We start from the raw sequence: 21,979 nt of genomic DNA, 5'->3' as shown, positions 1-21,979 counted from the left end.
ATTATTTTCCCTCCGCTAATCAAAAAGACTAGAAAAATGAAATCAGTAAAACATTAGTCACCCCTTCAGCATGACACAATGAAATAACACATCTATCCTCCCTTTGCACACTGTCTCATTTCCCCCCGGTACCACACACATGGACACACACAGCCCCGCTCCGGGCGTCTGCCGCCATCATTACTCATGATAATGGTGATTCCATTTAATATCAAGCTATTAAATGAAATATTATCACTGGGAGCGAAATCAATGAATTCAATTCACTCATTATTTCACAACAAAATGGTGCGGCGCTTTCCTCCCGAAGATGCGTTGGCCGCCCGCCTGCTAATAAACCCTACCGTTTAAAATTCTGATGCTGGATAATTCATTAAGAGCCGAAAGAGCATGGAAACAACAAGCCGAGGCTCTCGCGCCATCGACCCGACACTCTCTGACCGCACTGTAAAAAGATTTACTCGGCGCCGGCTAATTGTTCCAATGATTAGCGGGAGAGTTATGACCACTAAATCTGTCGGTTTCATTAACGCTCAGTTCGGAAACGTTGGTAACGGTATGCAGACCGAAAATAGCAACACCTGCGACGAAGTGTACCTTGACGTGGCTAATGCTGCGCCGCCGGATTAGCTCATGCTTGTACCATCCAATAAATGTATTTCAATGAGCTATAAACCGGTTTGAATGTGTCTAACGTTTATGGGACATTCGGTCAATCTCAATAAAACATCTGCTCATTTGCATTTGCACCTGTGGCGACACGTGTTCCGGACTTTCTGCAGACGACGCGGTATCCAGTTTAGCAGCATTAATTCACCTCTTCCCAGCAACACGTACAAATCTGTTTAATAACCGCACACACGCGTCATCGCACATATGCACGCACACCTTCCCACACTTGGTCTGTTTTGTATTGTGCGCCAGCTGCCAAATCGTCGTCGGCGTGTTTGTCATTCAGACAATAGCACCCACGACAGGGACACTTATTTGGAAGATTTTTCGTGTTGTCAATTTCACACATTTTGGCAGACGTGGTTGTGTTATTGTGTCTTAGCTTCTGTTTTAATTTAAAAACAACAGTTTCTGATGTTCTCCCAAGTGTTTCTGGGCGTTAAACAGGACTAGGAATGTGAAGTCATTTTTAAGATAATACACTGAAACTACATGAAAACATGACCTGTGAGTTTATTGAACTACGAAGGGCAAGTACGAGTGAAGACCTTGGTGGAAATATAAGACGGAAAGAGATCTGAATAACAGGAAACAGGAGGAAAGAAAGAAGTCATTAGAAAAGACATTATGTATAATGATATGATTTTCCAAGGGAGATATGATAGACAAAAATGTTTAAAGAATTGGTTGGACTTGATTTAAAAAACCTGAATAATTTGAGAATTTTCTGACAAATGAGATTAGATTTTAATATTTGATATGAGAGGATGAAGGTGGATGATATTTTTTGTGCGTCTTTTATAAAGTTTTATATATACATATATATACATATACATATATACATATATATATATATATATATATATATATATATATATATATATATATATATATATATATATATATATATATATATATATATATATATATATATATATATATATATATATATATATATATATCTCCCGTCCACTTATTATGAATATTTTGGTTATGACGTGACTGAGTGAGTAAATCAGTATATAAATTTAAAGTTATTAAAAATATTAAAATGCTAAAAGCAACAAACAAAAAAACTCAAAAAGAAAAAAAAAAAAATTAAAATAGCACTTGAAAGAGAAGATTCAGATTGAGATTTCTGGTTTGACGTTGTGCATACCGGGTCACACACTGCCTGTTTAGGGGCCGCACAAAGCCAAGGTCCATCTCTGATAGCTCAGATCCTGTTTAGATAATATCTTGCAGCACTCTTGGCTGAAAAGCTGGAGAAACTCACCAGAGAAAACCTTCTTTTCACCACCGCGGTGTGATAATGTCTCACCTCTCGGAGCAGCCCTGAACAATTCTGTTTATAATATTTCATCCCTGGCAGTTACCTCACAGCTTTGTTCCACAAGATTTTCCATCCAGGACAAAACAAGGACTTCAAGTAAAGTAGGTCAGTGATAAGGAAAAGGAAGATATCCTGTAAGAAAGGAACCCTTTCCTTCCGTTACTGTACTCGCCTGATTTGTGGGAGAACTTATCACGGTTCCATTATATTTTGAAAGTAGAGTTCTCCTGCCAGCATGAGGAGAGCTGCTGTCAAATCCAAAAAGCTTTCACAATACTCAAGAGGTAGAGATGGAGCGATTCCCTCTCTCTAGCAGAAACCTGAAAAACTCTTTCTGTACACACCCACGGAGTAAAATAAGAGCTTGTCATGCTCTCCAATGTCCCGCTGTTTAACATCTGTTTTTTGTCTGTAATAACTTGATACGCAGCTTTCCACATTTTTGTACATTATTGTTGTGATGGAAAGATGTAGTGCGCATTTTACTGCAATATACGTACAATAAGCGGCTACTTTTTTCTCGCGGTCTGAACCCTGCGAGTATTTTTTCATCATTCAGTCTCCATTCCCTGTTTTCAAAACTAGTTCAGAAGTGATCCTCATGCATTTTTAAGCACCACTGACCTCTCTACGGTGCTGACAGCACCACTGCACCCGCGGTTTATGTTTGAGCAAGATCTATTTTCCTTCTTAAATTTTGTGGGTGTGGCTAATATACCTGTGCGCTCTATAATCCAGAATTTACGGTACTTCAGTTGATAAAGTGATTTGAAACCACAAATCTTATCTTTTGCAGTCATTCGTCTTGAACTTCCTATTCATTTTCACTGTGAATAGTATTATATGTTTTGTAAAATCGCTGTAGAGCAATTGAGTTTTGATGTAACTTTATAAGATCTTGACGCTCCAACGACTATTGTGAGGCAAAAGGGACGACGTTATTGGAACAAAAAAGCCATCTGCTGAATCCACTGTTATGCCAGTGACTTTGCTTTTCCCCATCACTCGCACCTGCCAGCCTGCAAAATCACCGCCTGGAGAACCAGATCAGCAACTTTGCACTGCCGAACGTGCACTTGTGGAACTGTAATGGCAGTCGCACAACAATAACCGCTGCGATTTGTCAGTGCCGCGCCGTGTCTGAGGAGCGTTTGTCGCTTTTTCATGTTTCCCCTCCTGTGGTAACAATAGCATAACAGTGGCATGCTAAATGTGACAGAACACAATGACCTGCAAATCAGCCGGTTTATGAGGCAGCGCTGTTTAGGGTGCTGCCAACGACGGCTGCGAGGGTTGTTTATGTGGCCGAACGCGCGTTGCAATTTTATAGAACGGTGGTTGAAAAGGTGGTCTGGATTGTGCGGTGAATGGGAGTGATGCCTTTTGGGAAGAATGGAGCCAACAGTTTGGCATTAAGTGAACAGTTAAAAGAAAACCCTCGATGTGACGTTGAGTAGTTGACTGGGCTTTACCCCAATTTTATGCAACGGAACAGGAAATGAGCAGCAGGAAGTCAGAGGAGCATTGAAATTGAACGTGATGGAGTGGTGAGAAATCTAAGAAGGGACCAGCAGTGAAAGGGATCTGAGGCTGATTCACAGGAAGAAATGAGAGGTTTAATCGAAGAGATGAGAAGAACATGGAGTCCTGATTTATTTATTTTTTTCAGATGCTCTCACCACGCTTGTTATTACGATGCGACCATTCCACGCTCCGGAGATGAAGCTTGAAAGCGTGAGCTCAATATCTAACTTTGTGTTGAGGTGAACCAGCATAAAAGTTACTTGTCAGAATATATTAAACTACATTGCAAAATGTTCATTATCACCGCACACAACGCTCAGGTTCGCTCATCCAAAGCTTATCCACTAGGTGTTCGCTTCTCCACTTGGGTGGGAGCATTCCAGCTGAGAATCCCCACCTCTGACCCACATGTGAAGATCCTCCTCCATCCTTCTTTATTGCTCGGTGACTTAGAAAGATCAGAAGGTTGCAGGCGGTTGAACCAATGCTGCGTCGAGTTCTGACGCCCCCATTAACCAACAGTGAGCTGGAATACTATACACACTAGTTCAGAAGTAAAACTCACATCTCGCCCTTCATCCAGTCATGTTCCTCCAGCCCCACACATTCTCCCAGGCAGTGAAGATGTACTTCTCTCTCCGCTGTTTTCTATCACCCCACTTCCGAGCTAATACGTTCTCATTTCATCCTCCGCTTCTGTCGCTCCGTCGCCACTCTTCTGTCCATCTTTCAGCCCCCTCCAGCTCCACTTTTGTCTCTGGAGTGACGCTGCTTTGATCTCCGCGCGGCTGCGCGCACGCCGCTCTTCCACACATGACAGATGTGCAGATGTTATTTAATAGAAAGCAGCAATCAACACGACTTCCTCTTAAGTGGCCTCACATCTAAATGGAGGAAAGATAGATGGGGGGGGGGCGAACGCGGGGCGTGAAATTGATGGCGGAGCATCGACCCCTCTGTAAAACCTAGTTAACACCTCGCAGCCTGTGAAGCTGATTAGTACGTGACATCATATGTTCCGCCGCACCATTTTAGCAGCTTGTTTTCTTCCCTATAATTAAAAACACACACTTGTGAGTTTGCTGTTTTACACATGTTTTGGGAGGCGTGTCGGCTTCTCTTCCACAGATGAGACTCTAACTGATTACATTCTACTGGTCAATAGTGAATAGAGCACTCAGCCTGAGAAGCAATCACCTGAATCAATACTAATCTTTTTAGTGTGCTTTTCTTATTTTAACTGAAGGCTGATCAAGTCCAGCTCATCGAGTACAAACACCAAGTTATAGGGAGGTTAAATCACATGAATCAGCAGGCACTGCGGCGGTTTGCAGCCGAGTGTGAAGCGGCCGGGATGAGGATCAGCACCTCCAAGTCTGAGGCCATGGTTCTCCACCGGAATAAGGTGGTTTGCTCTCTCCAGGTCGGTGGAGAGTTTTCTTGCCCCAAGTGGTGGAGTTTAAGTATCAGGGTCTTGTTCTTGAGTGAGGGAAAAGGGGAGCGTGAGATTGATAGACGGGTTGGTGCAGCAGCAGTGATGCGGTCGCTGTCGTGGTGAAGAGGGAGCTGAGTCACAAGATGAAGCTCTCGATTTACTGATCGATCAACGTTCCCACCTTCACCTATGGTCACAAGCTTTGGGTCATGACCGAAAGGATGAGATCGCGGATACAAGCGGCTGAGATGAGTTTCCTCCGCAGGGTGGCTGGGCGCACGCTTAGAGATAGGGTGAGGAGTTCAGTCATCCAGGAGGAGCTCGGGGTGGAGCCGCTGCTCCTCCACATCGAGAGGAACCAGCTGAGGTGGCTCGGGCATCTGATCCAGATGCCCCCTGGACGCCTCCCTGGGGAGGTGTTCCGGGCATGTCCTACCGGGAGGAGACCCCGGGGAAGACCCAGGACTCGCTGGAGAGATTCTGTCTCCGGTCTGGCCTGGGAACACCTCGGGATCCCCCGGGAAGAGCTGGAGGAGGTTTGTGTGGATCGGGAAGTTCGGGCTTCCTTGCTCTAAATGCTGCCTCCGCGACCCCCTGTATTCCTTTCTTCCCTCTCCTTTTGTTTCTGGTCCCACAGAGCAGTCCTCCAACTCCTTTCATCTTCGAGCCTCGCACCAATTGGCATTCTTTTATTTTCCCTTGCTGCCTCTCATCTCCTCCTCCTGCTTCTCTTTGAGATGGAGTATTAACAGCAGCCTAACCTTCAAAGAGAGTGATCATAGAAGGTCTGAGCTGCTCACATGCAGTCTTCGCTACGGCTTTGGCGGCACTATAAATGTCATAGTTGAAGTATCTGCTTCAGCTTGGGGAGCGAGGGGGATACTGCAGAGTAAGTAGGAGGTTTTGCCGGTGTTGCATGTGTGTTTAACCCAGTGTGTGCTTGTTTTAGGGGGGAAAACGTTACTTACCTCCCACTGACAACGAAACAAGTCACCAAAAAGATCAGGAGGATGATGCCACCCGCGATAGACACGGCCAATATAGTCGATTGGTTGGGGTCTCCGATTGCCAAAACATCTACGAACAGGACAGTACAAAGAAACACATGAGCACTTTTTAAAATCTTTTTCTTTCTTTGGTTCATATACAGCATCCTTGAAGTCCATTGGTTGTCTTCCTCTACTCTTTTGAACTAGTATCAAACGGTCCTTTCTCAACACATCGTCTGTCTATGCTGACCATGAAATATGATGGAAAAAAATCAGGTGGTGATTCTTGTGGTGCAGATGATGATAGAGTGTTGAAACTGAAAAATCCTGAAACTAAATGATGCAACTAAAAGTTCATTCAGCTCGCCTCCTGCATCACCACAACCATGCAACAAATTCTTACTCCCAAGGTGTCACACATTGGCTTTTTCTTAGGTTTCACTTTTGAAATTCAATGTGAAATTGGTATGAATGGCACCGGATACAATCATCAGCTGCACTGACAGTGCGAACCTGCTGACATCATGAGTGAAGCGCATAGCCTTATCAGCTGCGTTATACCATCTAAAGTCAATGTTTTTGAACTGCATGTAGGAGGGGAAACATTCAGGTCAATATGCACTGGCAGATTTATGTGTGTGGATGCCAAAGTACACTTTACAATCATGATTTTTGAAGCCTTGTGAGAGAGAATTTGTTGTTTTCATCCCCAATTTTCCAGGCAAATTCACTCTCAACGCACCATAGACCACTGGATTGTCTTACAGCACAATCTTATAACAGACAGGTGTTTGCCGTAGCAAAACCAGGACAAAAACAGTCAGATCATTGGTATGTGTTGCCCGCTTTAGTCACTCCCAATGAGACTGGGGATCCACTTATCTGCCCCTCGCTCTGCTTCCGGCCTTTGTGTCAGATTCTATACCATACATCATGGCAGGGCTCCAAACACTGCAGTAAAGCTTCTTTCTGATGCTCTTCAGTCGCAGAACAGTGCGACATTTATTGTCGAATTTCGGTAAAGTGAAAGCTTCCAGCAATAAAATATTAATTTAGAGAGAGAGAAAAATAAACCGCTGTGTGGTTAAAAACTCTCCTCCTCTTTGGCACAGCAGCGACAACATTGGACATTAAAGTCCGCAGCTATCAGAAATAAAACGTTGCACACAGAAAACTCTTTATAAAGAGGCATCGATTTCACGTCGCAAACGTCACCATCCTTGCTCAGAAATAAATGCCCCATTAATATGGCTTAGCGAAGCACGGCCGGATTTGTAAAACTCTCTGCGCCAAACTGTGTCTGTGTGCGTGCTGAGGAAGCAAACGGACGCCCGAGGCAGGCATGCGGAAGCATTGATCTTCCATTACAGTCACTGGCACGCGCTCAAATGCATACACACATCTTCAGTGATCAATAGCATTGATGTGATCAGCTAATGTTGATATGAATGATCGGGGGTCGCCTGCCTCACTGTTTCACAGCACTGAACTTGACTTTGAAGTTTAGAGAAACTACCCAATTGCTCTCCGACACACGAGTGGCATTCAGATCAATGGATGTGATGCAGAACTGTTAAACAGAAACAGCCCTGCAATATGAACGCTCTTTTTTTCAAAAGCGCTCGGCCAATATGGAGGCGTTAACCAGCTTTATTCTGCATACTACAGAGCTATACATCCACCCATTGATCCGTCTTTCTGTCAGGGAATCAATGCCAGCTTTGAAGAGCACATTACCGGGTCGCATGCAGCCGAAAACCCCTCATGCTTGTACGGTAATGAAGTGATAATGAAAGTGGATGACGGTGAACAAAAGAAAGAAGGGTGAGTCAGAGAGTTTGAAAACAAGATGACAGAGATGCTAATAGAAAGCCGGCAGCCAGACAGGAGCCACGGCAGGCGCGGTCGAACAGAGTTTGCTCTGTAACTCATAATTCTTTTCAAGCATAAAAGGTGGGAATATTGCTTGTTTCTGAAGTTGAAGAAGTGAATCAAGCCTAGTGTTGGTTCAGTTTTCAGTTTTATACTCATTGATTCCACAGAAAAGATTGTATGGAGCTTGAAGGACTTTGAAGGACGAGAGAGAATGAAGTCGATAAATAGAGCTGTGAATGGAAAGATTATGTGTTATGGTAAATGCATGGTGGCCATACCTTTTCTTCTTGAATTCTCCTTACTGTTACTGAATAAAACTGATTTATTTCACCATGTCTTTTGGTGTCCTCGAATTGTTCAATCAAAGGCATAATAAATGGACTGAATTGTCCTCCATCCATGAACCTCACTGGTGCTTTCACATTTTTTTTATACCATGTTATTATTTAAATTAATTACTATCATATTGTGCATTTTTTTATTCCAATTCCAATTACTTACTTTTTGTAATAAACTCTTTTTTTTATTATGTAGTCACTATCACTTTAAAAACTATTTTTTTGTCGTCAGCTTTTCATTTCCCAAAAATATTTGGTGTGTTACAATAATTTAATATGTTTAATAGGTCAAAATGGCTCACGTTGGCCTTGTCAGACATAAAAAATCAAATTTCAGTTTAAATATTATTTATCTGTTGCTTTATTTCAGAAGACAGAGCGGAAAACACTTCTTTACCTTCGTGGCTAGTCTCCAGTTCGATCTCCCCACCGTAGCTCCCATAGCCTCCGTCCGTCTTCGCCCGCACCAGGAACACATAGGTGGTGCCAGGTTTCAAACCATCAACCGTCATCATGTTGGAGCGAGTCTTCAAGACAGTGTAGTTCTGCTCTCGCTGGTTCTGCAGAGAAGACAGGATGCTGTGTATTACTAAGATATTACACTCACACAGATGAAAACATTAAAATGTAAAACGGAAAGTTTGCCCGATTTATACTGCAATAGGCCGGTGTATTGAGCGAGGCGACAGAAGTAATAGAGGAGATACCTCAAATTCAATAGAAACGTCTCCCGAGAAGAATGAATACCTTTGAATTTGTTCATCTCCATTTAGCCACAATTATAGTTGAATGACGTCAAGCCCCAAATCTTATCGCTTCTCCACTCGGGGACCATAAGCAGTTACTTACCACGACTCTAGTTCATTGACTTCTTATGGTATTGACTGCATTATGAGTGTTGTGTGTGTGTGTGTGCGTGCGTCGAGGAGGAACAAAGTGTGTGGAGCAGTAAGCCGACTCCCTGCAGCGAGTAATGGAAGACAATGCAACATGGATTAGTGCTATTTTACTGCTAATGCCTGACAACACACAGACATGGAGGCTTAATTTCATCACCTTAACCGTGCTTTACGAGCTTTGTTAGACAGATGTGTGCTTAATTGGCTTGGTGTGAGCAGTGGGGGAGATGGGAAAGTGAGAGCGTGAAGGAGAGGATAACATCATCAAAGACATGTTGCCCGCGGTAGTAACATGGTCAGGTTCAGGCTTCTGAAGTAGACGCCGTCGACTTGTTGGGAACTGCGAATGTTAACCAGGGAAGCTCTCACTCATTAAAAATATCTAGACTGCGGTCGAAAAATCGGACTATTATTATTCTTTCTGGATTATTATTATTATTTTATTACTATGTAGCAGTTTGAGTAAGTAAGTAAGTGTATCGAGTGGTCTCACAACACCACTTCATTTCCACTATTTACACACATGTTCTGGCCATATACATTAACCAGTGACTGCTACTGTAGCCATAACCTGTTCCAAAGTAGCTAACAAAGTAAAATAACTTCCACCCATTGACAGATAGTTTCACTGTTATGCAGTTTTCAGATGGATTAAATAAGGTCCCAACTGAAACCAAAATTGGGCCCAATCTAAGGCCCACATCGGCAGCATTCATCGCAGAAATTTGACCAATAAAATGCAACTCTCGCATTAAGCAAAGCGTCTGCTAGAAGAGTTGACTTTGCAAAACATTTTTTTATACCTCAGTAACGTAACCATGAAAAACAGTGGTAGGAAATTTGGGCTTTTCTGCCTTAAAGTAGGGTAGCTCTATTGCACAGCTCAGACGCCCAGCAAGCAAGTGTTCGTATTTTCAAGTTTTTTTAATGTAGGGCATGGGGGCCACATGCGATCCTGTGCCTGTATCCATCCGGCCCTCATGAGCTCAGAAAGAAACTATGAAACTACTCATTTATATATGGCCACCGCGAGTGCATTTTAACAGGATTTTCCTTGTCGACCAATGTCACTCACAGATTATATATTGTACTGTTTACCTTCTTTATCATCGTCGGAGGGCTGCATGTAGCCCTGGAGCCACACTATCTGTTCTACATTTATTTTGATATAAGATTCTAGGCTTAACTTTATGCTTGTTGTACTCCATTAAGTTTTGTAACATGAAAGAATCCATGTTTCTCACTTTTTCATAGTAGGTGACCTCATACTCGACAATCGCACCGATGGGCCTCTCTGGTCCCTGCCAGGCCAAGGTCACGCTGTCCTTGCTCCTTCGCTCCTTCAGCACCACATTTACTGTGGACACACACAAAGTAAAAATGAGCCTCACGAAAGAAAGATCAAACAGCGAGATGACATTGAGAAGATCAATGTGTGTTATATACTGTGTGACAGTGTGTGACTGTGGATGTTGAGCTTCACAACTTGCATGCGTATTTCCAGATAATTCACTCAGCCAACAAACATCCGCGACGAAAACACTGGAGTGAAAGTGATGCGGCACAGCTGCGGTTTTACATTTTACATAATGCTGCCTGTTTTATTCCTCTTGTTTCTGTGTTGAAGGTCAACAACCTCATCAATCTCAGTGCCCCAGAATACATGTTTCATAAATACTCTCTTCAAGTCAATGAACTCTCATTCAACCTCAAATGACCCTTCCTACATGCCAGTGGTATTTATGAGATCGCCAATAACAAGCGCTGGATCTGAGATTGGTTGTCTCGTCCTGCGAACATTTTTAATCCGTTGGGTCCCTTAGGCAGGAAAGCAGTGGGAAGCAGCAGGAGAGCTCACTTTTCTAGCTCCATTGACCCAAGAAGCTACATATTACAGACTTATATAGATATTTCTTGGGCAGAGGTTGAGGACCTGGAAGGTTAGTTTGATATGCTATTGAAGGACTGTTTTATATTGTTGTTATTGTGTTGTAAAACGTGGTGTAGTACACATCCCTGGCCTATGGGTGGCGTTGTAAATAGCATAAAGACATTTATGTGGACCATTGACAAGGATGGTGAACTATAAAACCTGGCTTGAAGTGTACCCTTTAATTCATTACCATCTGTGCCTATTGTTTTGGACATTTTAAGGTTCACAATCCATCCAGAACCATTTAATTTAAATACTAGTATTAAGGTTAATGTGCGCCTGACCCAGTTGTTGGTTGACCACTGTTCTCTCTACACCTCATTAGAGCAGTGCAGCGGAGTCTATAGAATATAAGAGAGTCAAGTCATAACATAAGAGCTGATCATTAGTGTGTTTTAATGATCTGCTCCGACACGGACCTGTCTGTGAGGTGGTGACATTCACCACAGCTGTTCCTCTGGGCGAAGCACTCAAGTCGGAAACGCCGTTCTGGCTCTCGATGGTGAAGCTGTAGTTGGAGTCCGGCTGCAGGTCTGTGACCAGCACGGTGGCCGACAACAAGCCGAACTGCCTCGGCACGAAATGGACGCTGCTTCCACACGGGGTGCATTTCTTGCCGTCGCCCATGCACCTCCTGCAGTGGATGCTGTAGGTGATGTCGCCACGGCCGCCCGTGTCCCGCGGGGGAGACCACTCCAGCGTGGCACACGTCTCGTTCACTGTGGAGATGGGATTTTCCGGAGCAGACGGAGGACCTGCGGGAACAAAGGGAGCTCGGCTAAATCTAAAATAGTTATCTTAAATATGCCCATCAACATTGTGTCATAGCATCCATTGTCAAATGACCAGGAAGAAAGTACCTTCCCAAAACGCACTGCCTCAGTTGAATCTCATATAACAGATACCGTATAAGAGTGTAGGGTTGTCAGAAAATACATATTTTCCTGTTTCTCCTCAGGCTAGTAATATACAGTTCTCGACCACAATATGTTCCAGACGGCCGTTCGAGAAGCGATTTGTTCGAAATCTCAATCGATTTTTTCCCATTACAAAGAATGGAAAAAGAAATAATGGGTTCCAAGCCTTAAAATAGTCTTTTGTAGGAGTGAATGTAGAGTGTCTGCTGCAGGTGCGCTGTTCCTCTATGTGTGTGGCCGCTGCATGTGGGAGGGGTTGCCGAGTGAGTGACGTCTCTCCAGAAGTGAAGAGGTGCCCGGTGCGTGTCCAGCTCTGAATGTGCGCTTCTGTGCAGTTTGGCTGTGGCAAAGTCATAAACCAAGTCACGCTCTGTCCCAGACTCGCCTCATCCCTGTCCCAGCTCCAGCCCACAACAGGACATCAAACCCTGGAGTGGAGGTGTGGAGAGCGAGCACCTCCCCTGTGACACTCTACCACGGTCCAGTGTGGAGACAGGAAAGGTTTTACACCTCAATATGAAGAAAAAACTGTCAGTAAATGGAGCTAACACGACACGTCTGCATACAGAGGCTGCGTTATACACAATAACAAAGCGCGTCGTGGGTCAGCTGATCGGTCTGCGCACGTTTTTTCCAGCTTTCTTCGGGGGCGTTCGAGTTCTGGATTTCCGTTCGAAATCCAAAGCAAAAAAATCTCAGAATTTTTGTTCAAACTCCGATTTCTGAGAATTCCGGGACGTTCGAAAACTGAGGTACCACTGTACAACATTTGAGAGAAATTGAGAATTTGGAGAGAAGGATGCTCCTGAAACTAAGGAGCATCCTGGACAACATCACCCAGCCCCTCCATGAGCTCCTGGTCCAATACAAAAGCACATGGACCAATAGACTAAGACTACCCATCTCAAAGACCGAGCACCTGAGGCGATAAAAACATACAATTCATCCCTGAAAAAATACAATGAAAGTTTTTTGGCACATTTTTCTGTTCTTCAACTACATTTTTATTGCACATTGTTTTCTAAGCTCTTTTGTACCGCTTTTTTGCACTTTAATTTATTGTGATATGTTGTGTACAGAGCATGTTCCGAATACAATTTTTGAAATCGACTGAAAATAAATTCTCTATAATTTCCGCAAATAAAGGCCTGTTCCTGTGATGGGGCAAGCTGCTGATCATGGCTGTCAAAAAGCCAGCGTGCAGCAGGTTTGTCAGCCATATGGAATCTAAACAGTCAATGACCATTCAGCCAGACATCTCATTAGCTGGCGGCTAAGCAGTGGCCCTCGTGGGACCCCTATTGGGACCTGGGGACCCTCCTGATTAGCCTCCGCAGTTGCGAGATTCCCTAAAGTGCAGGAGGCGTCGCAAAAGCAGCGGAGAGCCGGGCATCAGAGATGGAGGCCATGCCGGGGATAATTGTGGCTCTCTGTCATAAATCTCCTGGAAGGGTGCGCTGACTGATCCCGCTAATTCTGCCCCCCCCCAAGCCCCCTCATCCCACCTCTTCACTGTCCATCATCATAGCTACACTGACCAGTCTCGATGACATTTAGATTATATCCCCCTGCACTTCCTGTGGTTCTATTCTTTCACCATGTCCAAAAACTCATTTGAGACTCATTTTCTCCTCATTCTTCCGGAGCTCCACTCCGCGAGTGTGTGCGCTCATACATATTTGAGCGAGGCGTTACTCATTTCCAGCTGATCACACCTGTCACATCTCACCTGCGACAACGATTAATGAATGTAATCTAGCATAACCCGATAATGGCTTTCAGCAAGTGTGTGTTTGCTCATTGGTTTCCGAGCGCGTGCGCTTCAGACCCAGACTCCCTTTGTCCTCACTCATCTCATTTTTGTCAATCCAGCCCTTCATTTGTCACAGTGTGAATCCTAAGGCACCTCAAGGTTGGATTTAATTGTGATGCAAGGGTCGGTGGGTTTGAGTTTGAACACAGATATTCATGCTATTCAAAAAATTTCAGCACCATAGATGACTCTATGTGAAGGACAGTTTGTCTATACTGTATCAAGCAACATGCTGAGGGTTTCACCCCAAATAGCTGTGCTAGGCTTCATCCCCTTCTTCTTTTCCTTTCGGCTTCTTCCTTCAGAGGTCACCACAGCGGATCATCTCCTTCCATCTGACCCTGTCCTCTGCTTCCTCATCTCTCAAACCTACACACTCATGTCCTCCTTCACCACCTCCATCAATCTCCTCTTTGACCTTCCTCTCCACCTTCTGCCTGGCAGTTCCAACCTCAGGAGCTAGGCTTCATCTCCAATTGTGTTAAAAGTGAAAGGCAATTTTCGTTGAATATATTTGTTTGTATTTTCCCCAGTGTAATAAACAATAGTCATTTCTTGTTTGTTTTTTTTACTGTTCATTGGTATTAAAGAAGAGGAATAACAGATGGTGTATCAAACAGTATTCTTCAAATGAACACAAATCACTTTATCTGGCTTCAGACAACTGACAACTATAAGAATGTTCCTCCTTTAATTCAATTAATTTAATCTTTAGTCTTCTCTAACTTTTGAATTTGAAATCCATATTTTCAAATTTTGTGCGTCATAAAAGCTCATGTAGAAAAAAATAATTTCCCATGATATTCCATCTTTCTTCTATGGCTCTTACTAAACGGTAATTGTTTAATCCATCATGAAAAAATGTATTTATATTGGCCACTTGGTGGTGCTTATCTTTGTCAATGGCCTCGCTTCCTTTCCTTCATCTTCCTCAGAAATAAAACCAGCCTTTTAGCAGAGACTCATCAACACCAGACGCGTGTGTCAGCACTTTAAAACTGAGGTGAGTGAGAGCTGCAACACAAGGCTATGAATAACTGGAAGCCGTTCACGCAGTGTAAAGCCCCGGCAGTATACATTGCAAGTTAATGTAATCTAGAATAATCCAATATTTATAACCTAAAGCTGCTGTAGGATTTAAAGGTCTGGGGCAACATGGTGTGAAATTAACTTTTCATTCGTGTAACTGCGGTCAATATGAGGACGGTCGCGGCATCACTCACGTGTGCAGGGCATGGATCGTGGGTCGGTGTCTGCACGGTGGAAGCCCCTCTCGCAGATGCATTCTGTGGCCTGCTCCTGCGGGGACGAGCTGTGAGGAGGACACTTGGTGCAGTAGGCGTCTGTGGCCAAGGCCTTGTATGTTCCGGGTCTGCACGCTGGATCGAGAGAGAGGACGTACAGGGTTAATAATTTGATGCATTCTTACTTGCTTAATACTTGAAATATTGTTCTTAGGACTGAAAGATATTGTTCACCAGAAACACTTAAAACAAAGTTAGCTGCCTGATATTCAGTCAAGAAGATGAAGCATGGTCCACGGTTTTTTTCCTCAAGTCAGTGCACCATTTAACATGTTTTATATTCTGCAGATCATTTAAAAAAGATTTGCCTGTAATGTGATGTATTGCGAAAGGACACCAGTGACGGCCTGAAGCCCTGAATGGTGAACTGACCATAAATTTATCACTGGACTTCTGCCAGAAATCTTTCTGCTGCCAAAGACGGAGGGGGGCAATCATTTTATTTTATTGGAAGTCGGCGCCCTGTTTCTGTACTTCGCATCATTCTTTTCACCGAGTCCATTCTAACTTGAGTTTCATCGATGTTATACGAAAGTACAGAAGCGGCTTCGCAATCGAAAGAATACAGCGACGATTTTCCTTCAAGATAACATCCCGGGAAAGGTGAAATTATAATTAGATTTCTTATGGTACGTTGCCTGAAAAGCTGCTTTGACATTATCTCTTGACATCCTAAACACTGCATATCACCAAATCTCTGGGTTTTAACATGGAATTCTGATGTTTTGAATATTAAATGTCATGTCAATGTGAAAATGTAAACACTGGTGAAACATTTTATTTATGAAATAAAGTCATGCTGTTGAAGTTATTACTGAGTTATTATCAGGTTATTATCATTTATAAATATTATGAGAAAAAAGATGATTAAAAAATAATTGTCATGATGTGCAATAATAAAACAAAAATTAAACAAATGAAACCAAATCACAGCTATAATTAAGTCACACTTGAGTTCAGAATACGCATGATCAACCAAAGAAAAACATATAACGTATCAGGGTTTTTTTTTTCACTAATAAAGACAATAAATTTTTCCCCATCACTGGAGTGAGATACATACCTGAAACCACACAAATGTTGAACAATATTTAATTCATTCTCTTAGGGGCCAGACAGGAGGAGTCCAAGGGCCTCAGTTGGTCCCCGAGCCTCACTTTGCTACATGCCTAGTTTACCCTTGAAATGACTACATTAAGGCTCAGTTTTATGTTTATTCCAAGCACGCAATTGATTCCGCAAACAGGATTTTCTAGATCATATGTGAAACATAAAGATTTTTCTCCCAAAACGCAGTAGGTCACAAGCCGTTGCGTGCACCAGCTAACAAGGTTTGATGTGATATTCTTTGACATTCAGTCTACGTGAGTCCCCTTTTTGCATCCGTCTGTAGTGCTGTGCACCCGCCGGGTCGCACACCACAATAAACTGTCATTTTTGTTATATAAGCGTGGAGTCCTCGGGCGCACACAGCCGCAGCAGCGCTCACAATATCATCATATGACTATTGCTACGGCTGTTACGGCGCCTGCATATTAGTCATTACGCGGAGCCATAAAAGCAGGGAGGGTGCTACTGAGCAGGCTGCGGAAATAGATTGGGGACTTGAATGATTTCCCTTTTGCATCCGAGGCAGTAAAGCGCAATTCCTGGCCTTTCCTTTGGTAATCTGAATATAGATTACACATGTATTTATTTATACATTCATGGGCCTCGTGTTTGGCGGCAAGGGTAAATAGCTTTACGGTTCTGCGAAAGGAAAATGAGGGTGTCGGCGCTGCACATGCCCAGTGTGTGTGTTTTTGAACCTGGGTGTTGGTGTGAATAGGTTGGATCAATGACGTGACAGAATCCTGCAGGTGCTGATTGCATGTTGGTGCGTCGGCCTGTGTGTGTGTGTGTGTAAAGCCAGAGAGAGTTTGTGTTGTGTGAAGGTCACAGATTTAATCAAGCTGCGCGCCACTCGTCCCAGAAAAGCTGTAAATTATCACACAAATTCACACCTCTTCACACACACACGCAGGTACGTTCAATGTGGCCGTAAACAGCCAAATAGAGGATGAGAAAAGTGGCCTAAAAGTACAGTGATTTCTCACAGTTGAGGTAAGTTCTTCCACCTGGATGCTGCGCCCGCTTGCATACGGACAGTATTTTTAGGCAAATCATTCATCATATGGGAGCAAAGTCCACTAGCACAATCCCCCAAGGACTCCCAAGAACATTGAGAAAGGATGTGCACGGATGAGAGAGCGGGAAAATGAAAGGAAGGTGAGCTAAGGTACGAAAAGAAGGAATGATTATTCCCATGGGGTTTTCTTCTCGCGCTCCACCGTCCTGTCAGCTCGCCAGGTAATGGGTGCTCTCGCGTATATGTGTGTGTTCCTGCTGGCTGTGCTGAAGAGGCAGTGTGGAAAAGCAGCTTTTCACCGGGGACGTTTCATCCGGAGAGTCCTGGCGGCGGGAGCCGGCCGGCCACAGAGGCCTCTGTGGACGCACAGGGGGCGCCATGCCAGCCGGGCCTGGCGTTCAAACAACTGCCGAAGCTAAAACTTAGTGCAAAAACCTGCTTGGCTGCGACAAGTAGAGCTTCAATCTCCACTTTTTGTTTTCCGCTCCCCTGTTCCATCTGGTTCCCACTACCCAGCCGCTCTCTTTTACCCGCTCACTGCCGCCTCTAGTCAGTGTCCCATGGGCGGCATGCTGGTGGACTGGGTTCCCTTCAGATGAATGCCTCGGTAAGAACACAAGGAGAAAGACTGCGCTCATGTAAAACAGATAAGGCGCCATGATGCGCAGCTCCTGAAGACGCCAGCGGGTTAGTTTGCACTGAACACAACTGTTTTCATGGAGGACAGGTTGGAAGAAATTACGGAGGTATCCAAACTTAATTGCATTTTAGCGGCGCAGGCTGATGAATTACTCGCCAGCACGCCTCATTAGACAGTGATGGCACAATTAGAACACAAGCTAAGTTTATGTGCCAGGAAATGATGGCGACGACAGTCAGTACATGAAGTTTGGGGCATCAAACTACAATGACTAATAATACATCACAAGACAGACACAAGTGGATGATCTATGTCTCAAACTGGAACAACATTTCTCAGACATTATACGTACAGAGGCTGATCTGGTTGTTATGTTGCTATGCGTTTTTATTGCTGGAGTAGATGTACTGGAAAAGTGCTAGTCATGGGTGTTGAGGTTGACAGCCAATACTTCAGAGTCACCCCTCTTCCACTGCACTTTCAACCAGTGGCGAAGACACAAGGACTAAAGCAGCTCAGAGATATGTGAATTTTAAAATGGACAAGTACAATTTCTCCATTGACTTTGGGTCAAATCTGTTACAAAGGTGAGAAGTTGGACTTGTCCTCCACTGTTTTCCACGGTTACTTTGTTACAGCTCCTTCTTCTTGTTCTTTGACCAGTCAAATCTTGCAAGTCGCATTTCAGTGGTCAAAACTCTGTCGTACTGGAGCTAAAAGCCGATTTCCTCGAGATTCAAATTCCAAAATTACATCAACAATTTTAACTTTGGAACACTAAAACGTCTTTTAATGCTTGATAATCATTCATATTTTTTATCTATTTAGATGTTCAAAAAGCTCCTTTTAATCACTGCTGAAGTACCTTATAAATGCGCTCCAAATTTTGTTTGCTGCTCTCAGTTTGGTGGTTTCAAATTCATTTTCAGAGTCATTGGAACTGTTAAAGCCACTGAGTCATAGTAAGCGCTTGGATGCCAACCTGCCCATCGTGATTTCACACTGTGCAAATGCTAATACTAACCAGAATCTCACTCCCTGTTCACAGCAACAGTTGACGCCAAAGGCTGTTTTAATAGGCAGGGTGTGTCTGGTGCCTCCAAAAACAAAGATTGGCTTCAGTTTCAGTGTCCCATTAAATATTCATGCGCTGAAGAGAGAGACTGTGTGTTGGTGCCAATCGATAGCTCTTAGATATGATATAGTACTGCAACTCAACACACACTGATTGGTGAGGGAATAGTCCTGCTGTCAATTTTGCCCGCTTGTTGAGTTTTATTTAAAAATGTCTGAGAGTCAGTCACCACCATTTTTTTCCCTTCATTATATCAGCTGCCTAAATGTGTTAGACAATTTATATATATATATATATATATATATATATATATAGAGAGAGAGAGAGAGAGCATTGTTTTATTAAACGATCAGTGTGTTGTGTTGAAAAGTTTTATTTTCGGCCATGGATGAAACCATTTAAGCTTAAGCGTGCTCCAGGTAACTGCATGCAATACAGACATATGTGCCGAGTCAGGCTACCCAGCAAGTGATCCTGTCAGTCTCTCACTGCAGAGAAGAGGTGGACAGTTGACTGACAGTCTGACCTTTGTGGCGCTAGAACAGATCGTTGAATATGATCGGTTTTACATAAACCCCTGGTTTGTAACCTGTGTACAGCCTACAATACTGTCATGCATGACCACAACAACCTATTATATTGTTATCAATCCCCCATGAGTAAAGAGCACTCGCTTAAAGTCCCATTATGCACTGCAACAATTCAAGCCCTAATTTGTACCCAGCTGTTTGGAGTGGTAAAAGTCACCAGAGCTTCACTGCCACATTAAGAAAATCCCCATTTGAAGCTAACTTAAATTACTGTTTGGTCAGTGCAAGAGAAGCACCACCAGCTGTAGCAATAAAGAGGATAAAACGCAGAGTGAGTTGGTGAGTGAACGGGGGGTAGATTGAGTATTTGTTCGAGCGCATGTGTGTGTTCCTTTGTGGAGGAAGATGTGTAAAGCTTGCTGGCTCCTGGGAGATGAGCTCCATAATGGTGACCATGGCAACGGGCTTTCAAGATGGAACCCTCTTCGTACCCCTTGAGTGCCACCGCTCCTGAAGCACAGTAGCAGCCTGTGTGTGTGTGTGTGTGTTGTCTGTGTGTGTGTGAGGCCGGCTATCCAGGCATTAGTTGAGGCCAGCTACTTAAAAATTGATACATCAAGCGTCAGTGGAGAAATGTGACGAGATTGAATCTGATGGTCTTCGCGGCCACCAGGGTCACATCTGTAGCCTACTGGTGTGTTTGTGCTTGTGTGTATGCACCCGTGAAACATGCTTGCAGTTGACTTGACATGTCCTAATGCCAAACAAACTCATGGAAAATGAATTGTGGAACTGCGTGTCTTCAGTCTTAGATGTATCGGGAAGAGTGGACTGAAGTCAGTATAGCGCCGTGGACTGTTTATAAATGGATGGTGTGTGTCGGCAAACCTGTGGAATACTAGTCATAATATTGAAGACTGGATAAAATAAACAAGATTCACGCCAGCAGCAACATTTTTCATTGCTCTCAATTGTCTTTCATTTTCCTTGAACGAATCGTGTCAAATTGTATCTCTATGTCTGGAAAGTGAGCCACAAGAACAGGAAAACTTCAATGTTTCCACAGTTTACATGTGGGTGTGTGTGGTTTGTGTGAAAGTGAGATGTCAGCACCAGAGTCCAGCCCCCTGCAGAGACCCTCTAATCCCTAATCTGAGCTCAAAACGATCTTTATCGCTTTAATACAGCCATTATGTTTAATCCTGTCTTTCTGCCATGAAATATTCTGTTTTGCTCCCCCACTATTTCGGATTTCCGGTGGCACTTGATGGGACGAAATGTTGGCAGACACTGATGTTAAAGAATAATTGGGGGGGGTCTACTACAGTGTACTACAAAGTACTACAATGGTTTTAAATATGTATAGTTAGCTCCGTGATACCAGCAGATTTTCTTTGAAAGTAGAGACTATGAATGACTGGAAACCAAACTACAAACCAAACTACTGCTTGGACAGACGTGGGCTGTGTTTAGGAGGAACAGGTTTAGCCCATCTAGCGCCTTTTCATTTCACTGCTCGGATGTGAGTCCGGAAAGCAGGACGTGGTCATGCAGTCTTCGCTGCTTGTAGGGAAAAGTCAAGTAAAAAGCGAAAATCAATGGGAGGGAGGCATATAAGTTTTTATAATTGACACCTCTGGACAGACACCCCTCTGGGTTTCTGTCATCTTTGCGACTTCTCACACACACACACATGGACCCGCCGAAATGGTTTATGATGTCCAGTACATGAAGCACATGAGTAGACTCAGTCTGCTTTCTGATCTACTCTGTCCTCTGGACGCCAGCCAATTACTGTGATCGGCCAAGAGGAACCGCAGGATGGATCAGCTCCTCTTCCTTGTTCTGTCGATCTCTGTCTTCCCCTCCGCTGTTCTGTCCCTCATCTATCACTTTGTTTGCCCTTCCGTCTTGTCGTCTCCCATTTTTCTGTCCGTCTCACTTTATGTCTGCTTATGTATGTGTGAGTGTGTCTCTGTATGTGCGTCTTATTTCCCAGTGGGCTGTCTGTCATATGTTGACCCTGACCTTCTCCAGAGCTCCTGCACAAATATTTACTCTCTAGCTGGCAGACGCGCGTGCTCGCGCGCACACGCGGGCACTCATCACGTTGAAGACAGAGAGCTCAATTTCGGCGCAATTAACACAAATACGCTTTTCTGCCGGTAACCCAAGCTCATGACTCTCTCATTGTGCGCCGAGGTGTTTATCCTGGAGACTAAAAAAAGAATAAATGGACACCAGGTGCTTGTCAGAGTCTGTGTAAGGGGTCATAGGTGAGGGACAGCCGAAGAGAGAAGAGGGCTGCGACAGGTCTAGGAGGAGTCTTCTGGGAGTTTGTTTCACTGTCTGAATAAGTTATTCCTCCGTTCTGTCCGTCTTCCTTTCAAAATAAAAGAGGAAAACAACATGAAAATGCTCTGCACGGGTGGAGGGAGTTGTGATGCCTCAGACGATAACAACATTAAAAACAAATTCCAAGTCAATGAAATGCAATGATGTTGCAATTGAGCAGCTGTCTGAAGAAATTAAATATTTCCCGTGTATAGTCTGTAATTCTTCATTCAGCTAACT

At 43.8% G+C, this 21,979-nt stretch overlaps 1 protein-coding gene across 2 annotated transcripts in view; it reads right to left on the bottom strand.

Annotated features, from left to right (window-relative positions):
* The window catches only part of epha4b (eph receptor A4b), a 79,075-nt gene that overhangs the window by 22,528 nt on the left and 34,568 nt on the right, over positions 1 to 21,979 (bottom strand). For both annotated transcript variants that reach the window (XM_053884434.1, XM_053884435.1), the window contains exons 6-10: positions 14,952 to 15,107; positions 11,418 to 11,753; positions 10,310 to 10,422; positions 8,564 to 8,726; positions 5,933 to 6,041 (exon numbers count right to left, since the gene is read on the bottom strand). In XM_053884434.1, coding sequence (XP_053740409.1) covers positions 5,933 to 6,041; positions 8,564 to 8,726; positions 10,310 to 10,422; positions 11,418 to 11,753; positions 14,952 to 15,107 — 877 coding nt within the window. The remainder of the gene's footprint in view (positions 1 to 5,932; positions 6,042 to 8,563; positions 8,727 to 10,309; positions 10,423 to 11,417; positions 11,754 to 14,951; positions 15,108 to 21,979) is intronic.

This window comes from Synchiropus splendidus, chromosome 13 (genome assembly GCF_027744825.2).
Source record: "Synchiropus splendidus isolate RoL2022-P1 chromosome 13, RoL_Sspl_1.0, whole genome shotgun sequence".
Classification (NCBI taxonomy): Eukaryota; Metazoa; Chordata; class Actinopteri; order Syngnathiformes; family Callionymidae; genus Synchiropus; species Synchiropus splendidus.
This window is presented reverse-complemented; position numbering and strand designations above follow the sequence as displayed.